The 25587-nt window shown below is 35.4% G+C and overlaps 1 protein-coding gene and 1 pseudogene across 1 annotated transcript; one reads left to right on the forward strand and one right to left on the reverse strand.

Annotated features, from left to right (window-relative positions):
* Nucleotides 1–3821: 3821 nt before the first annotated feature.
* On the reverse strand, nucleotides 3822–5601 carry LOC131016165 (RPM1 interacting protein 13-like). Its single transcript, XM_057944791.1, has 3 exons — nucleotides 5141–5601; nucleotides 4285–4371; nucleotides 3822–4191 (listed from the first exon to the last, which is right to left on the reverse strand). Exons 1-3 carry the CDS (start codon nucleotides 5420–5422, stop codon nucleotides 4057–4059), a joined length of 504 nt encoding a protein of 167 aa, XP_057800774.1. The 5' UTR covers nucleotides 5423–5601; the 3' UTR covers nucleotides 3822–4056.
* A 2538-nt stretch (nucleotides 5602–8139) lies between these two features.
* On the forward strand, nucleotides 8140–10152 carry LOC131018892 (geranylgeranyl pyrophosphate synthase, chloroplastic-like; annotated as a pseudogene).
* Nucleotides 10153–25587: the final 15435 nt, after the last annotated feature.

Raw genomic sequence — 25587 nt, forward strand, 5'->3', positions numbered from 1 at the left:
ACGTCTCATTGACAGAAAAAAAAATTGGTATCACTTTAAAATGAGATACTAATAATTAATTTCTAACTAATGAGATACTAACAATCAATTTCTACAAAAAATTCGTAATTAATTTCACTTTTTTTAATGAGATTGCACACACACACATATATATTCTAACTAATTAATTTCACTTTTTTTAATGAGGCTACATATATATATTTAAGCAAATACCATAGATCTAAACATAGCAGAAGTTGTAACTGGATGCATCAGTCACAATTCCGTCAGCCCACCGGGCTAGCCCATCGGATTTTCGGGCTAGCCCTATCGGGTTCAGGGTTAGTCAGGTGCAGGCTAATCGGGCTGGAGGTTTTTTCGGGTTGCGATTTTACAACCCTAACCCTTTAATTTTGTCGGGTTATTCGGGTCGGCCCACGGGTTTCGGGCTGCATTGACATCCCTAGTCCCAACGAAAGCGGCGCGTATTTTTTTTAACTGTCCCAACGAAAGTGGTACATTTTCTTTTTTGGTAATAATTTTACACTACAAATAATGTGACCCCATACACTTATTCTCCTTAAATCATGTGCCGAAAATAAGCGCACCGCTTTCAGAGGGAATAATATAAATTGCTTGTAAAACCTCTATTTTTGTTTATTATTGTAATATATTATATTGATTCCTTTGAAATATAAATATCATATAAATAAATAAATAAAAATTTGTTCGTCATATATTAGAGAATCTTTTTGATTTATATACTAAATTAAAATTACATATTACTATAAAAAAGGGAACAAATTAACTAAAATCAAATCAAAAGATAAAAGATAAAATACGAAAAGAATAAGGGAGAAAATAATAAGAGAGAGGATTGACAAAAAAAAATTGTTTAGAATTTAAACTTAGTGTGTTTGCTTTGAGGTATAAGGGAGTGATAAGCAGCATTTACCACCTATACTTCGTTTGTTTTGATGTATAAAAATATTCGGGCAGATTGTATAATTTTTCGGGCAACCCATTATCCCTGGGAAAATGGATAATTTTATACTTACCTAAAAGAGGGTGATATAATTTTATATCACGAGTGGAACAAATCTAATAAGATATGATAAATGTGGTCACTTTAAGTAATAAGTTTATACCTCATTATATTATCCCTTTATTTAGAGGGATAAAAAGCAAACATACCCTTAAATTATATATATATATATATATATATATATTAAATTAGTGGTGATATTTTAATCTGACATGTATAGTCGAATACATTATTTTGAAAAGAAAGAAACAAAGAATGAGAAGAAAAAGAAAAGAGGAGAAAAGATTTGATACGTGGACTAAAATTTTGATTATTTTATTTTATTTTATTTATTTAAAAACCACGATAAAAAAAGTAACGCTAAAACTAGGGGTGTAATCGAGTCGAGCCGAGCCGAATAGTATCTTGTTCAAGCTTGGCTCGTTTAGCTAATCGAGCTGTTTGATTAATTATCGATCGAGCTTTAATCGAGTCAAATACAATGCCGAGCCTAATCGAGCTTTTTAAATTTAAACTTTTATTTAAAATTTTAGTTATAAGTTAATTTTCAAATATATAAGTTATTTTATTCACAAAAATATACTATTTTCTTGTAAATAAATGATGTTAATTTGATACTTAATCCAAATATTACTACATATAGTATAAAATATAGTAAGACATTTAATTAATAATTTTATGTTTTTAAGATAAATCACTTCACGATCTTGTTCACGAGCTAACGAGCCGAGCATCGTCATGCTCAAGCTTGGCTTGTTTAGCTAAACGAGCTGTTCATTAAATTACCGAACGAGCTTTTATCGAGTCGAACGTCGAATAGCTCACGAGTAACTTGGCTCGTTTACAGCCCTAGCTAAAACAGTATTTTTTATATAGATTATAAATTTCCTATAATTTGAATATTTATGCAGTAGCTATATATTGTTAAGAATGAAGGCCTTGTGGAGCTCAAGTCCCTTTCCCTTGATCTGATTTGCAGACGGATTCTTGAGCTTACAGGTGATGACAGCTTTGTTTTATTTTGCATTGGGCTGTGGAGTAGGTGGAAATGGTGGCGCGCGATATCTATCTTGCTGCCTTCCAGGAAGCGCGAGCTCGGTGGTGTCCCATTACAGGCTGCTGCCCAAGGAGATTGATCGACGCTGGATCCCTCCGCAGCAGCGGGTTTTTCGTTTGGATGTCGACATATCGGTCCATGATATTAGCGGTGCTGCAGGAGTCGGTTACTTGGTCAGGGACTGGAAGGGCCGGATAGTGGCTGCGGCGGCTTACCGCATGGGCCTAATCGGAGACTATTTTGATAGGTGAGTTACATGCGATGCTCTTAGGCATTGGGTTTTGTTTGGAGAATGGTGTTGGTCCGATCGTGGTTTACTCAGATTCCATCCTGGCTGTGCACGTTGTTCATGAAGATTACAAAGGAATGGATTCGCTTAGTGACGATGATCTATTCGAGGCTTTCATGCTTGCTAAGGAACGTATTGTTATTGATTTTCGGCATGTACGTTATGAGACGAATAAGGCCACCCATTGTTTAGTTAATGTAGCTGCTTGGTCTTATGGTGTAATGATCTAGAAGCAAGATTTTCCTCCTTAGCTTATAGATATTATTCGCTCTAATTTAATACTGTAAGTGTTCGAGTATTTCCTCAAAAAAAGAAATGAAGGCCTTGTCTCAGACTCTCAGGTGCCAGAGGCCCGTCCCCGAGCACCCCATATTACATTATTATTTAATGCATTGTAGTCTATAATTGTGAAATTAATTACTCCATGAAATAAGTTTAATAGTTTTTGATATACTACATATATCGAAATTGTAGTTATTTACTTACATAGTTCTATTTTTCAAAATCAATTTTCTTATATTCTTATTTTTAATATGAACTGATATGTCCACCCGTGCAAATGCACGGGAGCATCGAAATTGAACGACATAATTAATTAAATAAATATAAATATTATTATTGATTAACTAAAAATTATTTGAATATTATTATAATTAAATATTATAATTAAAAATACAAATATTGATATCTAAGAAAAATATAAAAAATAAAATAAGATTAATATAAAAAAGAAAACCAAGAGAAAAAAAAAATCATACGTTCAACATTAATAGGAAGGGGAGAAAAAAATTAATTAAGGTAGAGAAAATTAAATTTTTCATTACTTATTCGTTTTAGATTTATTTTTAATGTTTTTTATATTATATTAAAGATCTTATCACAAACATAATATGCATATTGAATAGGAGTATTTTTTTTTTTAATCAAATTTGACAATGTGAATTACTATAAAAAAGAAGAATAAAAGAGAGAAAATTAATGGAAGAAAGAGAAAAATGGAGAGAAAAACTCCTCTTTATATAGATTTCCATATATTATCATACCGGAGATTGCGCTATATTAATTACTATATGGTATGAAATAAATTTATAATAAAATGCTTTTTTGTTGAAATTAATATATTTAATAAGCACACACATCATATACGATTTTTTCCCGAAAAATCTGAATTTCAGTAAGCAGATTCGATCAGAATCCCTGTGATCTTTCTTCATGATTTTTGTCTCTTTTCCGATAAAATCCTTTAATAATTCCTTAACTTAGTCGAAAAGATTTTAATCATATCTGAGTTCCGTGCTGGAAAAAAAAAAAACTCTTTAGTTTCCCTCCCAAATGTAGTATATTACAATTGTGTGAAAAGAAAATATAATCAGAAAAAAAAAATGACGTAGAAAATTTGAAAATCATAGGTATGAAAAAAAAAAGAAAAAAAAAGACAATAATACCTTAGGTTCACTCAATTTTCACATTTATATACATAAGATTGGTCTCAATTTGTTTGGTATGAAACGAAGACCAATACATAAAGTAATGGATTGGATTGTAAGCATGATTCAACAAAACCTTCAAGTAACAAAAATCGCCTTCAAACGACTCCATTTCATCGATTAGCATCAAACTAAACGAAACAAAAGCATTAAAAAACTGCATCTTTTTCAGCAGCTGCTCCTATTCACAATCCAAATTCTATACAGTCTTGGTTACTTGTCTCCTTACTCTCTTCTCGTCGTCCCAAGCCTCGTTTTTGAAAGCATGGCAATGACCAGATGATCCAGTCCACTTCAGACAAGGAGCAGATAGATCACAGACATAACAGTAGCACTACATGTAAGACAAAGAAAGAAAACAAGTGAGCTTTGATTTTGATTTAAAAATGGAGCAACAAATGCAACTCAAAATATATTGTGAATTTACCATTTTGCAGTGTTTGTCGTGAGGCGTCTGGTTGAAGGGAAATTTTGCACAAGTGTTCCTCGGATGTGGGTAATCTCTACATGCCACCTATTTGAAATCATACAAGAATTGAAACAAGTGAAACAAATTGTTTAAGTTATCAATTATCTCAACCTCATAGCCTAAGAGAAGTATGAATGAATTATACAAACTACAAGTTCCCTCTACTGTTGGCATTTTCCAATTGCCAAAACCAATTTCAAGAAGTTTGATCAAATACATTAGCTCCTCCACTAATTCATGCTACAAACAGAATAATCAGTAGAAGCACAACATAATCATCACAAAGAAAAAGCCTATAAACTCTAACAAAATGCTTAAAAGAGGAACTAATTCTCCTCGCTCCAAAAAGAAAAATGACATTAGTTAGAGCTTATTTTTACATCTTATGAGTTGTGTATGATTTTGTTTTACCAAACACTTCTCAAGAGATTATAAGCTATTTTAATAATTCCTACTAATGGCTGCAGGTGTCTCCTCGTCTCAAAAATGAAAAAATTGCACCAAAATACTTGAAGGAGGAGCTAATTCTCCACCCAAAACAAACTAAAACATCAGATTATAAGAAAATGCCACAGATTTCTCCTCGTCTCCAAAAAGAAGAGAAAATGGCAAGGCCTTTTACCTTTATACCATGAATATATAGGAAAATTAGAGATTATAAGAAAAATGCCAAGGCCAACACAAAAACATCAGCATCCCACCAAATACCTAGAATCCAAATACTATACAGTGCAACCATGAACAGAACTAACTAAAAAAAATATCAAAATCAAAAACTAAAAATGAAAAAAGCTTTAAGAAAATAGAAGATCACCTGCCCCGTCTCAGCAACAATGCTGAACTCGGCCTCAGCATTGCTAGGCAACTTCGCCACATCCAAGTTATGGTAGGGATCGAATTCAAGAATGAAGCACTCTTCTTCCTGCTCGAATTTCTTGATTTCTTCTCTATTTTTCAGACAAAACATAGGTCTTAGAGGAGTGCCGTTTTGAACGGGAGAAGGGCACGAATCGTCGATTTCGATCACTTCCTGTTTTACGGCCATCTTCGGATCCCTCTGAACTCTCCGTTTCTTCACAGCGTATTTACTGCCCATTTGAGGGATTAAATTTTTGGGAAATTGTTCCTGGAAATTTCAAAGGTTGCTTCTTTTTTAATGTATTCTTCTTTTCGGTTGTATCAGAGTAAAAACTGAATCTTGGAGAATTTCAAATTCGTGAATATGAGCGACGGTGGGAAAAGGTTATGGATTGCAGCTTATATGGGCCGGGCTTTCCGCTGCCACTTGGCAACGGATTGTTTTTAAATTCAAATTATAATCCCGTTTCTGATTGTGGATATGGGCTCTATAAGGTAAGTTGGAAGATGGGCCGAATGGCCACTCCATAATTTGGCAAATTAGTTTTTCGTCAGGAGTCTTGTATGGCAACATCTCGATACGAAAAAATTGATATTTCTTCACTTGGTCTAATTCTATTCTTTAAAATTATATATAAAAATTAAATTATAATATAAAGGTGTATGAATTCATATTTATTTTATTAAAAATTAATTACCTAAAAAGGAAACAAGTTAAGTCAAACATGACAACTTAAAAAGGAAAGCAGACCAAGTCAAGTGGACGGAGTGAATATTAATTAAAAAAGCATAAAATAATACTTCTCAATAAAAACTAAATTATAAATGTAGATTTTGATCTGAATACGACTGTTGTTTGTTAGATTTTGACGAGTTAACCATTATGTTTTGGGTTAATAACGTTTTATGTCCCGAACTTTCAACGTTTTTCATAAAATGTCTCAAACTTTCATGTTCTCCTAAAAAATTCCGAACTTTCATTTTTTTCCATAAATATCCCGCTATACAAAATTATGTGATAAAAAGATGAATTATCTCGCCGAAAGAAATATTTTATGGACCGTCATTGTTGGAAAACCATATTAGGAACCACCATTGTTGGAAAACGCCGAAAGTTCGGAGTTTTTTTATCATCTTTTACTCATCGAATTATGGAAAAAATTAAAAGTTCGAGGTCTTTTAGGAAGAAATGAAAGTTCGGAACATAAAACACTATTAACCCTTATGTTTTTTCTTACTCCTATTTAATTTGAACTAGTACGTCCAATCGTGCAATGCACGATAAAATCGAAATTAAATGACATTTTAAATAAATAAATATAAATATTAAACAGAATCAAAATATAAATAAATGCAAAATATGATTTAAAAATAAAATATCAATTACTCAATAAAATCCCGAATTTAAAAATATAATTTTCAACTATGTATAAAGTGTAATGATAATTATAGTTATTAAATAATTTTAAATTAATTGATTATCAAAATTAATATACACATCATTATTATATAGTATTCCACATAATAATAAAATAAATATTTTCATACACGGACATAAATAAAAAATTTGTAAATTTTTAACAAAGGAAAAGAAAATAACATATTTTAAAATTTTAATAATATTCGTTTTGAATTCATTTTTGATGATTTTTATACAATATTAACTATCTTGTTACGAATTTAAACTTAAAATACATATTGAATATTTCTTCATAAATAAAATTTGACGATATTTAGAAAATAATTAAAATTATAAAAAAAATAGTGAAAAAATTGATGGGAGAAGAGAGAAAAAAATGGAGGGATAAAAACTCCTCTTTTATATATATTATATAGATTATATAGATTTTTATAACTGAGTTGTTATATCCGTATAAGTATAAGGAATAAGGATGCATCAGAGCAAACATTGCGATTCTTTTTTATGATAACAATATTGCAAATAGTATTAATCGTATATATACTAAGAAAAATAAACATGTTTTTTTGGCTTAGTAGTAATAAATTTCACCTAAGAGGGAGTAATCAGGTTCTATCTCAAATACCCATTTCTCAATTTAAACAAGAAACAGATACTCGTCAACTATCGATTAGTCTAATTCATTTTCCAAAATTTTCCAAACAAATATTGAACGATCAATATAGAAAACCCAATAGTGAAGAAAAAAAATGTAGAAAACCCAAATGATTCTTTTATTTCATCATCTAGCTGAAGATCGAGTTTGAACCTTGGATATCTGCTAATGACATACATTTCGGCATATTATATTTTAACTGATTTTTTTTTAATACATCAGCCAATTTGAGTACTATCATCAAAATTTTATTATTATTGGGTTTTTACATCTTTGAAATCTGGAATTTTATCAAGACATTAGGTTGGCCCAATTTATATCTCTACCTATAGTCTTTTTAGTTTGACGTAGGAACAAATTCACGTATGTAAAAGTAAAACATAATAAATAAATAAATTATATAAAATAAAACAAACATTAAAATGTTACAGGATCCTTCCAAGAAGTGTGAACATTATCATCGCCCTTTCAGTAGGGGTTGGGGTTTGGTAAGTCGTCCTTGCCGACCCAAAAATATTTTTCAGATAACGAAGAATTAATATATTATTAAGGGTGTGTTTGCTTTTTATCCCTCTAAATGGAGGGATAACAAAAAATTATGTCTAATGTTTGCTTTTTTATCCCACATTTTACACAAACATCATTTTTTTCTTCCTTATTTTCACTTCAAGTAGAGATAATATTATCCTTCCATTTTAGTGTGATAATATTATCCATCCTTGAAGTGAAAATAAGGAAAGAAAAATGGTGTTTGTGTAAAATGTGAGATAAGAAAGAAAACGTCTAAAGTTATACTATAACTTTAGATTAAATTGATACATCTTATACCATATATGAACATGAAACTGATGCTCCTTGATCATTTCCACATAAAGACGCAATGGTAATGAAAATGGCATGTATATATATATATAGCCTACAAATGAGGATTTCGTTTCGAAGATATGTAATTCAAATTGATATGACGACGTTGAGCCTCAAATTTTTAATGTGGAATTAATTACCACTAAATTAATTGTGAACACATATATAAAAGGTTCATTTAAGTTTGAAATTAGCTAGATGGAGTCTGGACACATCTATAATCCATGTTCATCGAAGACAAAATACTACTAATACTATTCTTTAGATAATAACATCTATCAAATTTAATCTATAATAACTAATAAGAAGAGACGTATGATTACCTGATGACGTTTGTGGCCCATCTACCCTTATACAAAAACTGATATATATGAGGAGGGCTAAAATAAAAACACTTCTTAAAATATAAAATATAAACAATTTTCAGCTCTTAGATCATCAAGATCTACGGTTGATTCGTAACCTTGTTGGATGAATTCGTGGTCCTGGGTTCGAATCTCAAAGGTAGCAAAAATTTATTTTTCATAATTCGTAACCATGTTGGATGAATTCGTAACCCTGTTGGATAAAATTCGTACATTAAAAAACGTTTATATTTATATTTTAAGAAAGTGTTTTCACTGTAGCCCACCCCTATATATATATATAGGGGCCGCTCCAATGAGGCCCACTAATTTTAGTGAGATCTAGGGCACGATCTGATGCGTTTATTTTATCAAGGGTTAAGGTGCACATCCACCCCTGAACTAGACCCCCCTAGAGCGTTTAGCCCCCCATTCTCGACCTAGGTGCAAAAACCTCCCTCATAGTCTAGAATAAGGGTGCATTTAAACCCATGAAGAAAACGGCTGTTTAACGTCGTTTTCTTTATATTTTTTTTGACGTGGGTCCCACCATTTATTGTCCATCCACTGAAGCCACTGAGAATACCTGTGAGCTGGTCGGCGGCGAGGAGTTGACGGCGATGCCGGCTGCTTGTGCGATGGCGATGATCCACACGATATCGCTGACGCACGACGACCTCCCCTGCAAGGACAACGACGACCTCTGCCACGGAAAGCCAACGAACCACAAGCTCCTGGCCGGCGTTGCGCTCTTGTTGTTGGCGTTCGAGCACGTGGCGGTGGCGACGAGGGGATCATCGCCAGAGAGGATCTTAAGGGCTTTGGGGGAGCTGGCGAAGTCGATCGGGGCGGAGGGGCTGGTGCGGGGGCAGGTGGTGGATATCTACTCGGAGAGGATGGCGGATGTAGGTAGGGGTGAGCAAAAAATCCGAAACCGAATAACCGAACCGATCCAAACCGAAATTTTAAAATATGGTTCGGTTTTTTCGGTTTTTCGGTTCGGTTCGGTTTTTTTTTCATAAAATTTCGGTTTTTCGGTTCGGTTCGGTTCGAATTTTTTAAAACCGAACAAAACCGAAAAACTGAATTATATTTATAATACATATATTTTTTTAATTTTATAATATCTAACTTCTAATTTTTTTTAATTTTATAGTTTTTTTTTGGAATTTTTGGTTTTTTTTTGAAAATTTCGGTTTTCTTCGGATTAATTCGGTTTTTCGGTTCGGTTCGGTTTTAATTATAAAAAATTCGGTTAATTCGGTTCGGTTTGTTTGGTTAATTCGGTTCGGTTTGTTCGGTTAATTCGGTTCGGTTCGGTTTTTTTTAAGAACCGAACTAAAATATGGTTTGGTTTGGTTTGGTTTTATCAAAAACCGAACCATATAACCGAATGCTCACCCCTAGATGTAGGGCTGGATCACCTGGAGTTCGTCCACCTCCACAAGACGGCGGCTTTGTTGTAGGGGTCGGTGGTTAAGGGAGCGAATTCCACCAATAAGACCACATATCCTAAGCTTCTCAGCGTCCAAAAATCCAAGGAATTCGCCCAGGATCTCAATTGCGAAGAGCAGGAGCAGCTGCTTTAATTTGATTCACACAAGGCTGCTCCCGCCGACCGAGTTGGAGGCCGGGGACGGCATGAACTCGCCGCAGCCGTCGACGGCGTGGCCGCTGATCACTAATTTATTAGCAACAAAATACCGCAACTAACACGGTGCAATTGTAGCAAAAATTGCTAACCGAGTATCGTATCCACAGGGACTGTAAAACAAAATTGCTATAACTATTTCCTAAACAGACTCTAACAGTATGCAGGTAAAACAATTATGAAGGTGACTTACGAACTAAGATTAACTAAATAAAAACTAAAGAGCATGTAAACTATGATAATTAACTCAAATATAAGGAAAGCTCTGACCCTAGGGATGTACTTTCACAAATCAACTACATGTATTCAACCTATTGATTCAATTACCAATTTTAATCCAACCCTGATGAAAGATCACTATATTATTCACAAGCGTCTCTAACGACCACCTATGAACGTAGATTAATTAATCCCTTTTCGCATTCAAGACTCCAAGGAATAAATTAACTCCCAAGCGTACACAAAGAATAGCTCCCTATAGTTTCACCTATCCCATTCAAGTGTCAAGGCTACTACTATAACATGCATTCCTGAATCGGCTGAACAATTATCGCATTCAAGACTCAAACTGAACAGCTAGACATGTAAATTATTGGCCAAATAATTCACAAGAAATTAAGCACCAGGAATCATGAATCACAAGTTGGAGGGCAAATTGATATCAATAAATCATACACACATAATTAATCAGCTATGTACAAACCCTAGGTTCAGATAAAAGAACTAGTCAAACATAATAAAAGAAAGCAAAAACATAATTAATGAGAACTCAATTGAAAGAACTGAATTAAATAAAACTCTGAATAAAATAATTGTAGCTGCTTGAATCTTCAATCTTGTGGAAATCCAATCCAAGCTGTAAAAACTGGAAAGCAATAATAATCTAAAGCTATGAAACTGAAATATGAATGTTGGGAACTGAAAAACTAAAGCTGGGAACCCTAGATAGGTCAAAAGAGGACCTATTTATAGTCTTAGGGTGAAAAACCAAGTTCTAAACCGAAAATAACTTGAAAAATCGTAAAAACGCGGAAAAAACGAAAACACGCCTAAAAACGGCGACCCGTTCGGCGGTCGCCGAACTGGTCGCCGAATTTGGCCTGAAAACAGCTAAAATTCGGCGATCGCCGTTTTTTCTCCACCAGGCCAATATCTGAACAGGGATTTCGGCGACCAACTCGGCGGTCGCCGTTTAGGTCGCCGAATTTCTTCTTTAAAATGCCAATTTTCGGCGGTCGCCGTTTAGGTTGCCGAATTTTGACTGCTGCGCGCGACGTTTTTGTTTCGGCCATAACTTTCTCGTCCGAACTCCGATTTATGATCCGTTTGAGCTCACGAACTCATATCGAGACGATCTACAACTTCTATTTCAGAACATTGTTCCAAATTCGAACTCAATAAATCTGAAAATTCCTTCAAAGTTCGAGTAAGAATCATGTTTCACAAGATAAAGCAAATTAAGCACAAAACAATCATCCAACACTCAATTTCCTATAAAATTAACATCATATGAATATTAAAAACCATGGAAATATGAGTGTTATCAGCCGCCGAGTGAGGCAGCATGGTTCTTCAGGTAGAGGACAGACAAGAAAATGGTGGGACCCACTTCAAAATTAAAAATATAAAAAATTTAAAGGTAACTGCGTTAAACAACCGTTTTCTTCATGGGTTTAAATGCACCCTTATTCTAGACTATGGGGGAGGTTTTTGCACCAAGGTCGAGAATGGGGGGCTAAACGCTCTAGGGGGTCTAGTTCAGGGGTGGATGTGCACCTTAACCTTTTTATCAATCCTATGACTGATATTGTATCTGGAGGGAGATTTTTTTTTTCGCAGGGTTCGAATCCTGGAGAGAGTAGAATATTTTAAATTTTGTTATTCATCAGTATATACTGCACTGTTCATCAGTATATACTGCCTTGTTCATCAGTATATATGTCTTATTTATTACCAATTTTTTAAATTTTATTTTTCATCAGTATATACATCGTGTTCATTAGTATTATATGTCTTATTCATTATCCTCATGTTATATATATATATATATATATATATATATATATATATGGAGTGGATCATGTAGATCCACTCCCTTATACTAGTATATAGTTCTTAGCGCTTCTCCACACATTGCTGACATGTGGCGCATTAGGAGCGCGCCACGTGGCAGCAACCTTCCAAGGCCTTTCAGGCAAAAAACGCGGAGGGGTAAAATGGTCATTTCGAATTTTTTTTCTTTCGAAAATCCATTTTTTTCCCTGGGTCGTCGTCAAAATTATGCATATAATTGAACACCAATATGCATAAAGGTAAACACAAATATGCATAACGCTGGATAGAAATATGCATGGGAAAGTATCAATGTGTGACCCGCCAAGTGACCAACGACGAGAGCTATCTGACGGTGTCGCATAGTATTATGCATATAGTTCAACATGAATATGCATAAAGAAAAACATAAATATGTATAACATTACACACAAATATGCATAATATTTTTCAACAGCGAGAGACACCAGATGGTTTGCATACTGATACTTTCCCATGCATATTTCTATCCAGCGTCATGCATATCTGGGTTTATCTTTATGCATATTGGTGTACAATCATATGCATAATTTTGACGACGGCCGCGGGAAAAAAAAATGGATTTTCAATTTAAAAAAAAAAATTGAAATGACCATTTTACCCATCCGTGTTTTTGGCCTTGGAAAGCTGCTGCCATGTGGCGCGCTTCATACCCCCACTGTGTGGTCCAAAATTTGGACCTATGTACTATGGGGAGAGTAGATACTAATGTGACCCCCTATTTTTAATGAGACCCGAGGCATGATCTCGTGCATTTATTTCATCAATCCTATGACTGATATTGTATTTAGAGGGAGAATTTTTTTTCTCAGGTTTTGAATTCTGGAGGGAGCAAAATATTTTAAATTTCGTAATTCATCAGTATATACTGCATTGTTCATCGGTATTTACTTTCTTGTTCATCAGTTTATATGTCTTATTCATTACCAATTTTTAAAATTTCGTTATTTATCAGTATATACTGCCTTGTGGCCCTTGTTCATCAGTATATACGTCTTATTCATTATATACTCAGTGTCTCACAAAAAATAGGGGGTCTCACTGATATATATATATATATATATATATATATATATATATATATGTATATGTATATATTAGGAGCGGACCATGTAGATCCACCAATGATGAATTCAAGATTTTTAAATTGAGGGTGCAAAAATAATTTCATCAGCATAAAAGTAAAATATATTTAATGTTACAAATAGTACATCCCAAAATATTGTTAAAAATACAAAAGAAAATTACATAACTATTTAATTTATCTTTCGACGAGTATTCATTTCTTCAAAGCGTTTCACAACCTCATCATCGAATACTTGTAAAAATATATCTTTCTTAATGAAAGTAACAAAACTATCATTTAGAACTTGATCTCTCATGCTATTTCGCAACTTATTCTTGACATAAGTCATTTCAGAAAACACTCTCTCAACACTTGCAGTAGCAACAGGAAGAAGTAACAGCAATTTGATAAGTGGCATGTCTCTTTGTTTTAACAAGCTTCGTCAAAAGAGAACTACCCATAATCTTTTTTCATATCTTCTATAAATATATCAAGTTGACATTCAAGAGTTATCAAATCAACGCTTGAAAATTCGAAAGAATAAAACGTTGCAAGTTTGATCTCTTTTCATATCTTCTATAAATATATCAAGTTGACATTCAAGAGTTATCAAATCAATGCTTGAAAATTCGAAAGAATAAAAAGTTGCAAGTTTGAGTACATTTTCCTCATCAAAAGAAGAGAAACCATCTTTAGGATTTAAGCGAGTCGGGCATGTAAGCAACTTCATATTGACCTCATCAAATCGATTGTCAAGTTCTTGAAGTAGTAAATCAATTACTTCTACAAACACATCAACTCAGAAATGGTGAAGATATGAAACTTGTTGAGCAAAACGCTTTGATCTTCCTTAAGGGACATAACGAGCCTCCATATCTGGAACCCTAATGTCATTCTAAATGAGTTTTCCATCAATTCTCCCTCATTTTATGTATACAACTTTTGTCAAAGTGACAAGTCTCACAGCACCAACAATATCTTGATCCTTTCTTTGCAAAGCAAGACGTACACAGATCATTAGTGTATCCAAATATGTTGTTGCGCCTATGTTTTTGTTCTTTTTTAAATGTTGTTGCATTAATCTCAATTCAACTTGTGCAGCGTTTTGTATTTAATTAAGATTTGTTTTGATGGGATGATGTACTAACCGTGTAAAAGAAAGAAATAGTGGATGATGGACTTTTCAAAAAATTGGGCCATCAGAAATACATAATTTACTATTTCAATTCGGGTAATTACACTTTGAATAGGGGATGCATATTTTAAATTTAAAATAATATATATATATATATATATATATATATATATATATTAATACTATTAAAACTGTTTTTGGGGGGATGCAGTTGTACCCCCTTGTTCTACATTGGATCCGCCACTGAAATTCACCCTTTTATCATAGTAGTATATAGATCCAAATATAGACCATACAATGTGTGTATGTGGCCCACTAGGTTCGTGACACGTGGTAGATGCTTTATAAGAGCTTTCAAGGCGAAATACATGCAGGAGTAGAATAAGAATATAATTCATAAAAATTAATATATATATATATATATATTATTTTATTTATTTTATCGATTTTTTTTTACTTTTTTGGCATGACTGCCATCAAAATCATGCATATAATTGAACACAAATATGCATAACGTTGGATAAAAATATGCATGGTGAGGGGTCGCATAGTGATATATTCACACGTATAATTTTATTTAACGTTATGCATATTTGTGTTAATGTTTATGCATATTGTATTCAATTATATACATAATTTTGACAGCGGGCGTGCCAAAAAAAATAAATTTTCGACAAAAAAAAGTCTTTAAAAAATTATTCCCTCCGTCACATTACAATTGTCTCATTACTTTTGGGCACGAAGATTAAGAAATATGTAGAAAGTAAATAAAGTGGATTGTGGAAATTATTTAAATATTAGGTATAGAGAGAGATTATATTGCCAAAAAAGGAATGAGACATTTGTAATGGGGCATCAAATTATGGAAAGGGGGACATTTGTAAAGGGACAGAAGGAGTAATTTTTTCCAAAAATTTTATTCTTACTATACCCCTGCATGTATTTTGCCTTGAAAATGCATCTACCAAAAATTTTATTCTTACTATACCCCTGCATGTGGCCCATATTTAGACCTATATACTATGAGGAGAGTGAATATTACAGGATCTCATCTCTCAGCCATTGATCATGATCTATCGAACGGTAAATAATTAAGTTTAAATTTCACATCCAAATTTTTGATGAACGTATCGATAATTAGGGGTGGGAAGATAGGGTTCGGGTATAGGGTACCCAATTACCCGACCCGAAAAAATCGGGTATCGGGTACCCTATACCCGAAAAATTAGGGATCGGGTTCGGGATCGGGTATTTAAGGTGGGGAAAAATCGGGTATCGGGTATACCCGAAATACCCGGTTTTTTATTAAATATATATTAAATTATTTAATTAGGGGTTACATTTTCGATTTTTTTTTAAAAAAATCGGGTATTAGGGTCCTAATACCCGATTAAGGAAAATCGGGTAACCTAATACCCGAAATACCCGATTTTCACAGTTTGACCTAAAACATGCAATTTTGACCGGGTAATTTAGAGTACCCGAATACCCGACTCGGGTACCCGAGTCGGGTATTAGGGTACCCGATTTTTTTTTCGGGTTCGGGACCGGGTATCGGTTTTCCACCTTAATCGGGACCGGGTACCCGATTTTTTTGGGTAGGGTACCCGATCCCGACCCGATTCCCAGCCCTATCGATAATTGTGTTGAACGTATCCAGTTTCGAACCCCAAAAACCCCAAACGTTCAATAAAATTATTGGTATGTTCAACCGTGTTACTGACATGTTCAATGTTTCTCCTTTTCTTGTATAAGCTCATTTTCTTGTAGAACCCAACCATATATATATATATATATATATATATATATATATATATATATATATAGGGTCAAGTTAAACAAAGAATGACCCTATCTATAGAGAATAGAGATTAAATCTAGTCCCTAGAAAATGCTGGATCATGCGGTTCCAATTAAATCTGCCAGCATTTTTTAATTAGCATTTTCCATGTTTGAAAATACATTTTAATTAGAATTAGGGCATTTTGGGTAACTTTACAAGCTAGTAAAAACGGAAGGTCCAGAATTTACTCCTATTAACCACGTCGTCTCCCACAATTTCTGAACAGAACCACGATCAGTAGGGGTTTCTGCCTTTTCGACGACAGGTAGGGTTTCATTTGAAGTTTCGATTTTTCAACAAACAAATCGATTCATACTCCGGCTGTTCGATAATTTTTTTTGTTATTTTTGAAGAATCGCCGGCGACTTGTTCGAAAAGGGGCAGGGTTTGAAGATCTGCTGAAATCAAACGGGTATGTTGATGTTTTTCTATTTTTTTGGCCTCTTCATGTAATTGAACAACCGATTGAACAAAAAGTATTTAGATTTTTGCTTCGAATACTTTGATTTTCTGTTTCGAACAACTGATTGTTGTTGACGATGAAGAAATTGTTGGGAAAATTGAAAGTCTTTCGAGATTATGAGATTTCATATATTGGGATTTCAGTTTTTGAATATGATTTTCTGTTTCGCTTGTTTTTGCATACTGTGTTCGCCGATTTGAATCACGCTTGGTGGATCTCAATAATCAAGGTATTGTGTTTCGAATTTTTTTTGGATTTTCTATCTCATTTTTCAAATAGGGTTTATGATTGTGGTTATATTGTTTAATATATGCATTTGTATTGACTGGATGATGGAACTTTTTTATGCTAAATTTTGAACTATTCTTGAACAGATTTGGTCCACCTTGTTTAATTATCAGGTTGTTTTATAGTTTTGGTGAATTTGTGTGTTTGGCGTTAGTTTTTACATGGAAATCACTTCAAAATCATTGTTGCCACAGCCGGCGATGTACCCCTCAAGGCCTGCAGGAAGATGTGCAAGAATAGGGCCTACGCGCTTGGATGTGGCGTCTCGCCGCGGAGCAACCACAGATCAAGACGGAGGCTAGATTATGACGAGAGGGAGATTGCTGCAGGAGACGAAATATTGGCCAAGTCGATGTACCGAATCCTCCTCCAATGGCAGCAGCAATCAGCCTCCACAAAGGGGACACCCTAAATTGCAAGCCTGCTATTGGAAGTGAAGGTGCTGGAAAAGGTGCTGGAAACAACTAGGAGTAGTTATAAGAATAATTTGTTCATTGAAAAAATATGTGTTGTTCATTTAAAATTTGTGATCTGTTTATTTACAAAAGTATGTTCTGTTCATTTAGAAATTGTAATCTGTTCATTTACAAATTGTGATTCTTCGTTACCACACGTTCGAAATATTTATCTGAGTGTTCAATTTATTCTTTATATTTGTTCAAAATGTTTATTGCATTATTTGATAAACATCTTATTTTTTTCCAGTCACATGTTCGCAATTTTTCCTTGATTGTTCAATTTATTCTCTATATTTGTTCAAAATATTATATCTTAGGCCAACTTTAAGCAATGGAGAGAGTTAATAGTTGGAGTTAATATAACATATTAATTAAGACTACATGTTAAACTTCAAACTCTAATTGAAATTCATGTTTGGATGTGTCCTCGGTTTGAAACATCATCATTTTCGCTAGTGAGCTAGTGTTGTTCGAATTTTTATTCTAGCTCATAATTTTGTGGATTTCGTGAATTGCAATTAACTATGGTGTGGGATCTTGAAAGTTACACTTGTTGAAGATGTTTATTTAATTGCTATATGAAATGATGCTACAACCTCAGAATCCTTTGAGATATTATGGATTAAAAGATGGTGACTTCATTTATAGAAAATAAAAGAATTGGGAATTTTGAACATAAAACATTTCGAACAGGCGTCAAAAAGTTACGAACATCTAAAATATAATTTTTGAATTTTACTTGCTGACATAAAATATTTAACATAAAGCATTTTGAACAAACGTAAAAAAATTACGAACACCTTGATAAAATATTCGAATTTTTTCTTGCTAACATAAAATATTTCAATAAGCATACAAGAAAGGACAATTTTTCTGAATTCTACATAATTTGATACTTATATTTTACTTAAAATATAAAAAATAATCTGATAAATCAGTGAAAATGTGAAAGTAATTTTTTTCGTGTTCAACTCGATCCAAAATAACATACATAATAATAAATCTTTAGCAAAAAGTCATCCAAGAAATAAAAAAAAAATTCATTGGCACATTAACCAAATAATTAAAAAGAAAACAAATTATTGAATTCACCATATAAACAAACGAAGACATAGCAGTACTATATAATTTATTTCGTGACTATGGAACAGAAGATAAAGATTTTTAATGAGAATATATGTGATGATAACAAAAGAAACGGTTGCATAACAGATTTTACGTGAAGATTGGGATATTTAATATCTTACCAAATATAAATGAATCAATAGAATCTTCAATGTATTAATTATCGATTTTCATGAATATGTATATTACTAGTTTGACCTTATCGATTAAAAATATGGCAATAAGTCCGAAAATAATATAACCGTTAGATTGGTAAATTTTAATGATCAAGATTAATTCTCCTTTCTCTATATATTTGTCATTCTCTGTTTAACCTTTCTATATATATATATATATATATATATATATATATATATATATATAGGGGAGGGCTACAGTAAAAACACTTCTTAAAATATAAATATAAATGTTTTTTAATGTACGAATTTTATCCAACAGGGTTACGAATTCATCCAACATGGTTACGAATTATGAAAACTAAATTTTTGCTACCTTTGGGATTCGAACCCAGGACCACGAATTCATCCAAAAGGGTTACGAATCAACCGTAGATCTTGATGATCTAAGGGCTGAAAATCATTTATATTTTATACACTTAAGAGTGTTTTTATTCTAGCCCTCCCCTATATATATATATATATATATATATATATATATATATATATATATATATATATATATATATATATATAGGGTGCGGTTATAGTGAGAACCACAATTATCGTGAGATCATAAGAACCAATAAAATTACTGCATCTGCTATACAAATTAATGCATCCGCTATTAAATTTAATGCATCCGAAAAAAATAATTTTTTTGCTCCCTTCAGGATTCGAACCCAGCACCTGCATCCATCCACCAAGATGATGCATCCACCGTAGATCTTGATGATCGAATGGCTTAAAATGGTTCTCCGTTCTTATTTTATTAGTGGTTCTTATTTGAACCTCTCCCTATATATATATATATATATATATATATATATATATAGGGTGCGGTTATAGTGAGAACCACAATTATCGTGAGAACATAAGAACCAATAAAATTACTGCATCTGCTATACAAATTAATGCATCCGCTATTAAATTTAATGCATCCAAAAAAATAATTTTTTTGCTCCCTTCAGGATTCGAACCCAGCACCTGCATCCATCCACCAAGATGATGCATCCACCGTAGATCTTGATGATCGAATGGCTTAAAATGGTTCTCCGTTCTTATTTTATTAGTGGTTCTTATTTGAACCTCTCCCTATATATATATATATAAGGGTTATACTGAGAATGCTATCTTTCGTGAGAAATGAGAATTACTCCCTCCGTCTCACAAAAACATGAACAAAGAGAAATGCACGGGTTTTAAGAAATGTTAGTTCAGAGTTAAAGTAAGTGAAAAATGGGTCCCACTTTAAAAGGTGTTGTGAGAGTAATGAATTAATTAAGGAAAAGTAGTGGTGGGCCATGATGTACTAAAATGGAAAGGTTCATGTTTTTGTGAGACACCCCAAAATGGAAAAACGTTCATGTTTTTGTTAGACGGAGGGAGTATTACATAAGTCAATACATAGTGTTGCATAAGCTCAGTATAATACTGCACAAATTTTTTACCTGGGTTCGAATCCTGGAAGGGGTGAATTTTTTTTCTAATTAATTGAATTTTGTTATCCTATCATTACAAGCAGCTTATGCAACATATATACTGGCCGATGCAATCATTCTCCATTCTCACCACATTTGTCCATTATCATTTGATAAATAAAAGATATTTTGATAAATAAAATGTAATGAGAATGAATTTAGAACGTTAGATTTTCAAATTCTATGGTTGATATTTACTTGGAGTGGGTGAAATTTAATCTGAGTTCGGATCCTGCAGGGTGCGAAAATTTTATTAATTAACATAATATCATTATTCAACACTTTATATTGTCTTAAAGCATCTCCAATGGGAGGTGCTATAAGAGGGCTCTATAAGGTGATCCCCACCTTAGTACCTCCCCTCCACAATGCAAAGGCTCTATCGGAGGCTCTTAAATCCCCATTTTCATTTAATCTCATTTCTACACTTCTATTTTAAAATTTGAAATTTTCATTGAAATTAAATCGCATTAACTTAAATGACACCAATTTCAATAACACATTTCTTTAAATTAAAATTACATTAAATTGAATTATGAAAATTAAAGTGATTAGAAAAATTGAAATTTTAAACAATTAAAAGATTAAATGGATCATTTTTAAAGTTAGCAAAAGCCAAAATTAACGTTTAATAGCTCAACCTATTTTTTAAAAGCAAAAACCCAATATTTTTAATTTTTTTGAACTTATTTTTTTGTTTTTGTTTTTCGCAATATCAAATTTATAATTGTGATTTTTTTTTATTTTTCAATATTCAATTAAAATTAATTTTTTATTATATTTATAAATATAATAATTGAATTAATATTAATTTTATATAAATATAAAAATTAAAAATATTTTCCCGTGCAATAGGATGCAAATGCTAGTTTTATTTATTTAGGTATTTGCTAAGTAAGATAATAAGATAATTAATACTATTGTTTGTGAAAAAGAAGAAGATAAAATTATAGATTAAATGAGCAAATTACAATTTCAACCTTACATAAATTTAAATAAATAAATTTAAAAAATATCTATTATTAGCATGCACTTTTCCCCACAAACGACTCCCTCTCCTTAAACTCCATCTTCTTCCACCAATTCTTGCCTCCAACCACTACCCCCTCCCCCAAACTTCATCTTCTTCGACCACTTATTGTCGCTGACCATCGCCTTCTCTATCCCCTCCCCCCAAATTCCATCTTCTTCTACCATCTTGTCGCCGACCATTGCTCTTTCCCTCTCAAACTCATCTACTTCCATCAATTGTTATCGAAGTCTAATATTCAACAAATTACCAGCCGTTTAATCTTCTATCAACTTTTTATAAATTATTCGCCTTCCAATATTAAAGAAAAAATTATTATAGTTGTCCAATCTTTCACCAATTTTCTTATCCACCTAACAACAATCAACACACGTACCTACACACAGAGGTACTCGCACATATATATTGAATCACCTATATTGAATCAGCACACTGGCAGCACCTCTGGCGCTACTGTTACTGGATGAAAAGGGTAATTTTGTTTTATGTCCATCTAATATGTACTCCCTCCGTCCACCAAAAATATGCCACAATTTCCTTTTTCGTCCGTCCACAAAAAATATGCCACTTCTATTTTTAGTAGTAGGGTCCACACAACTCCACTCACATTTAAAGTGGGACCCTTACTCCACTACCAACTTTACTCACATTTTCTTAAAACCCGTGCCGAAAGCAAAGTGGCATGTTTTTCGTGGACGGAGGGAGTACTACTCCCTCCGTCCTCTTGATAATGACTCATTACTTTTGGGTACGATTATTATAAAAAGAAGAGTGACTTAAGAGTAAAAGTGATAGAAAGTGGTGGAGCCCACAACTTTTTGTGATAAAAAGTGGTTTTCTTTTATGAAACAGGCCATTATCAATCTAACAGACTAACAAAGTAAGTGAGTTATTATCAATGGAACGGAGCGAGTACTATTAACAGAGGGTTTAAGTTTCCTATGTGACCTTATCAAAGCTGCCATATACACACTAAGGCCCCGTTTAATATCTAAGTTGAGATAAAATATGATAAATAAAACTTAGATAAAATAATATGAATTGGGTGAGATCATTATTATTTACTCCCTCCGTCCCGTTAATGAAGTCCCCTTTCTTTTGGGCACGAGTATTTAGGAGAATAGTATTAAGAAAAAAGTTGTATGGCCACATATTTATGGGTTTGTTAATTAAATTTTAAGCATGGTTAACAGTCCTCTTCCATTTGTTGTTGCCGGTGGTGGGCGAGCAGCCGGAATAGTGAATGCCGCCGGTGCGAGTCGCCAGAACAGTGAACAGAGAAGAGAGCTTATGAATACCACAACTTCTAAACACCAAAACACCATAATTTCGATACAGTGATACAGTGAGACGAGGAGAGAAATCTTTCAATTATGAACACCAAAACACAAATCAAAAAATGGAAATCTTTCAATTTCTGAAATTAAAACAACAAAAATAAAAAACTAACAATTATGAACACCAAAACACCACCATCTCTCGGCCGACGGCGAGAGGTGGTGGGCGAGAGCCGGAGGCGGAGGGCAGCGACAGTTGCGGCGGCGCAAGGGTGGAGGCGAGCCCTAATTTCTGGAAAAAAAAAAGAGTAGGAGAGAGGAGGCAGCCGAGGGCGAGAGGTGGTGGGCGAGAGCCGGAGGCGGAGGACAGCGGCTGCTGCGGCGGCGCAAGGGTGGAGGCGAGGCTAATTTCCGGCGAGCCCTAATTTCTGGCAAAGAAAAAAAAAAGAGTTGGAGAGAGGAGGTGGGAGGTGGGAGATGCCCCTCAAGCTTCGATTTCCGGCGTCCGCCCCTCAAGCTTCGATTCACGCTCCTCAAGCTTCGATTCACGCTCCTCCGCCCCTCAAGCTTCGATTCACCTCTCTCCCCCGACTGACGCTCACACATCAACACCAACTGCACAAGCCAACACAACAACACCTCTCTCCGCGAACCGCCGCTGCTGTGCTCGATTTCCGGCGAGGCAGCAGGAGCTCCACCTTCGTCGCTCCATCTGGTCGGATTTGAAGGTTTCTGGAATTGGGAAAGGAAAACGGGCGGCGGTCGTAGGGAAAGGAAGGCCGGTGGCGTGAGGGAAGGAAGGCCGGCGGCGAGCCTTGTTTCAGAGAGAAAAGGCGAGGAGAGAGAGAGAGAGGGGAAAGGAGGGAGGCGGTGAAATTGGGGGTTGGGTGGAGACCCTCGCCGCTGCTGAGGGGCCGGCGAGTCGCCGCCCTTATTCCTGCTGAGAGGCGGTGGAGGCGGCGAGGCGGTGGAAGGTGGAGGCGGCGAGGCGGTGAAAGAAGAAGAGGAGAGAGGGGGGAGATTACGATTTGAGAGAAAAGAGAGAAGTGAGGAGAGAGAGAGAGGCATGTGGGTTGGTTTGTGAGAGTAGAGAGAGATATAATTAAACCTATTAATTGTATGCTAATTAATGCCAAAAAAGGAAAGGGGACTTGAATATTGGGACGGCCCAAAAAGGAATACGGGACTTGAATATTGGGACGGAGGGAGTACATGTGTTTGGTAGATACTCCCTCTGTCCCGCTATTCAAGTCTCGTTTCTTTTCGGCACGGAGATTAAGGAGACTAAAATTAAGAGTTAAATTGTGTCTTCAAAAAACTTAATGTTAGTTTAATTAAGCACAGCACCACCGCCGGTAAATCACCACCGCACCACCGCCTGCACCACCGCCGGTAAATCACCACCGCACCACCGCCTGCACCACCGCACCACCACCGGTAAATCACCACAACCCCACCCAAATCGAGCTCATAAATCTGCAACCCACCCAAATCGAACTTAGAAATCAAACGATTTCCCCCAACCAAATCTGCAACCCAAATTAGGGGTTATGGTTTTGCAGAGGGTTAGGGGAGATCAGAGGTGAGAGGCAGAGGCGTAGGCGGAGGAGATCAGAGGGAGGAAAAGGGCGGCGACGAGAATTGTTGTCGCTCAGCCAAGGGACAGATCCGGCAGGCGAAGGAGGAGAAGGTGCTGGTGGAGGCGCAGAGAGAGAGAGCCGAGAGTCTCTTTGCAGATGGAAGCCAGGATAGGGCAGAACCCTGGTCGCCGGAAAACGAGCGGCGAGGTGCTGCGGTCACCGATGAGAGAAGTGACAGATCTGGCGTCCAACAGAGAGAAGGCGACGGAGGAGAAGGTGAGGGCGGAGAAAGGCTTCCTCCGACGACGAGCAGGGAAAAGGCAAGTGGAGGAGAAGACGGCTAGGGCGGTGAAGGTGGAGGAGAAGGCTTCCTCCGGCGACGAGCAGACGACGGCGGTGGAGACTCAGGCGCAGAGAGAGAGAGACGAGAGAAAGAGAGATAGAGAGAGAGATAGAGAATAGAGGGGAAAACAATTAATTAAGGGTTTATTAGTTGAATAATTAGTGATCTCATTTAATGTTAAGCATCCCCTTATTATTTCCTTTTTAGGAAACGAGACATTATCGGTGGGACAACCCAAAAAGAAAAATGGGACTTGAATAGCGGGACGGAGGGAGTAAAATATAATTTTAAGATAGACAATATTCTTGTTCGGTAGATAAAATATAACTCTAGATTAAATTACTAAATTACTATTTTGACCTCCAAAAAAAAGTCAAATATTGCTTAATGTTTCAACCTCACTCCCTCTGCCTCAACATCAAACACGTCACTCCATCTGCCTCAAATTGGAACATGTCTCACCCATTCCTTTCTCTTCAACATCAAACCACTCTCTCTCTCTATTCGACTGAAACAGACCCTTCCGCCGCCGTCCTCCCCCTCCCCCTCCCCACCGGCATCCTCCCCCCCTCTTCCCCACATCAAACACGTACGTCTCACCCACCCATTTCTTCGTCAACATCGAACCCCTTCCCCTTTGTTGGGTATCTTCGCCTAGCCAGGGTTACACCACTTGGTTCCCGAACCTCCTGTCTCCCCCACTCGTGCTCAAACACTTGATCTTCCCTGCTCGGAGCGAATTCTCTGCTCGCCGCGATTCCTCTGGTCAGGAGCGAGACGATCCCTCTGGTGTTGGAAGACTCGGCTCCTCTGGCAGCGGGGACGTGATTCCTCTGGCCTTGATTCCACTGGCCTCGATCCCTCTGGCAACAGGGACGGGACTCCTCTAGCAGCGGGGAAGTGATTCCGCTGGCACTCGATCCCTCTGACCAGGAGCGCCTCGATTCCTCTGGCAGCGGGGACTGGAGTCCTCTGGCAGTGGGGACTTCGCTGGCGCCTCTCTGATTCCTCTGGCGCTGGAGACTCCGCTGGCGCCTCTCTGATTCCTCTGGCGCTGGAGACTCCGCTGGTCACTTGATCCACTTCGCTGCAACTCCTCCTTCTTCTTCACCTCTTAATACCTGCAAAACACAG

Source organism: Salvia miltiorrhiza, chromosome 3 (assembly GCF_028751815.1).
Source record: "Salvia miltiorrhiza cultivar Shanhuang (shh) chromosome 3, IMPLAD_Smil_shh, whole genome shotgun sequence".
Lineage (NCBI taxonomy): Eukaryota > Viridiplantae > Streptophyta > Magnoliopsida > Lamiales > Lamiaceae > Salvia > Salvia miltiorrhiza.

Bases quoted from the DNA above. Each gene is read 5' to 3' on its own strand.
- LOC131016165 (XM_057944791.1), bottom strand. From the start codon at position 5,422: ATGGGCAGTAAATACGCTGTGAAGAAACGGAGAGTTCAGAGGGATCCG. The intron at 4,372-5,140 runs GTGATCTTCTAT...GATTTCAAATAG, and splicing joins TTGTTGCTGAGACGGGGCAG to GTGGCATGTAGAGATTACCC. The intron at 4,192-4,284 runs GTAAATTCACAA...TCTTACATGTAG, and splicing joins ACGACAAACACTGCAAAATG to TGCTACTGTTATGTCTGTGA.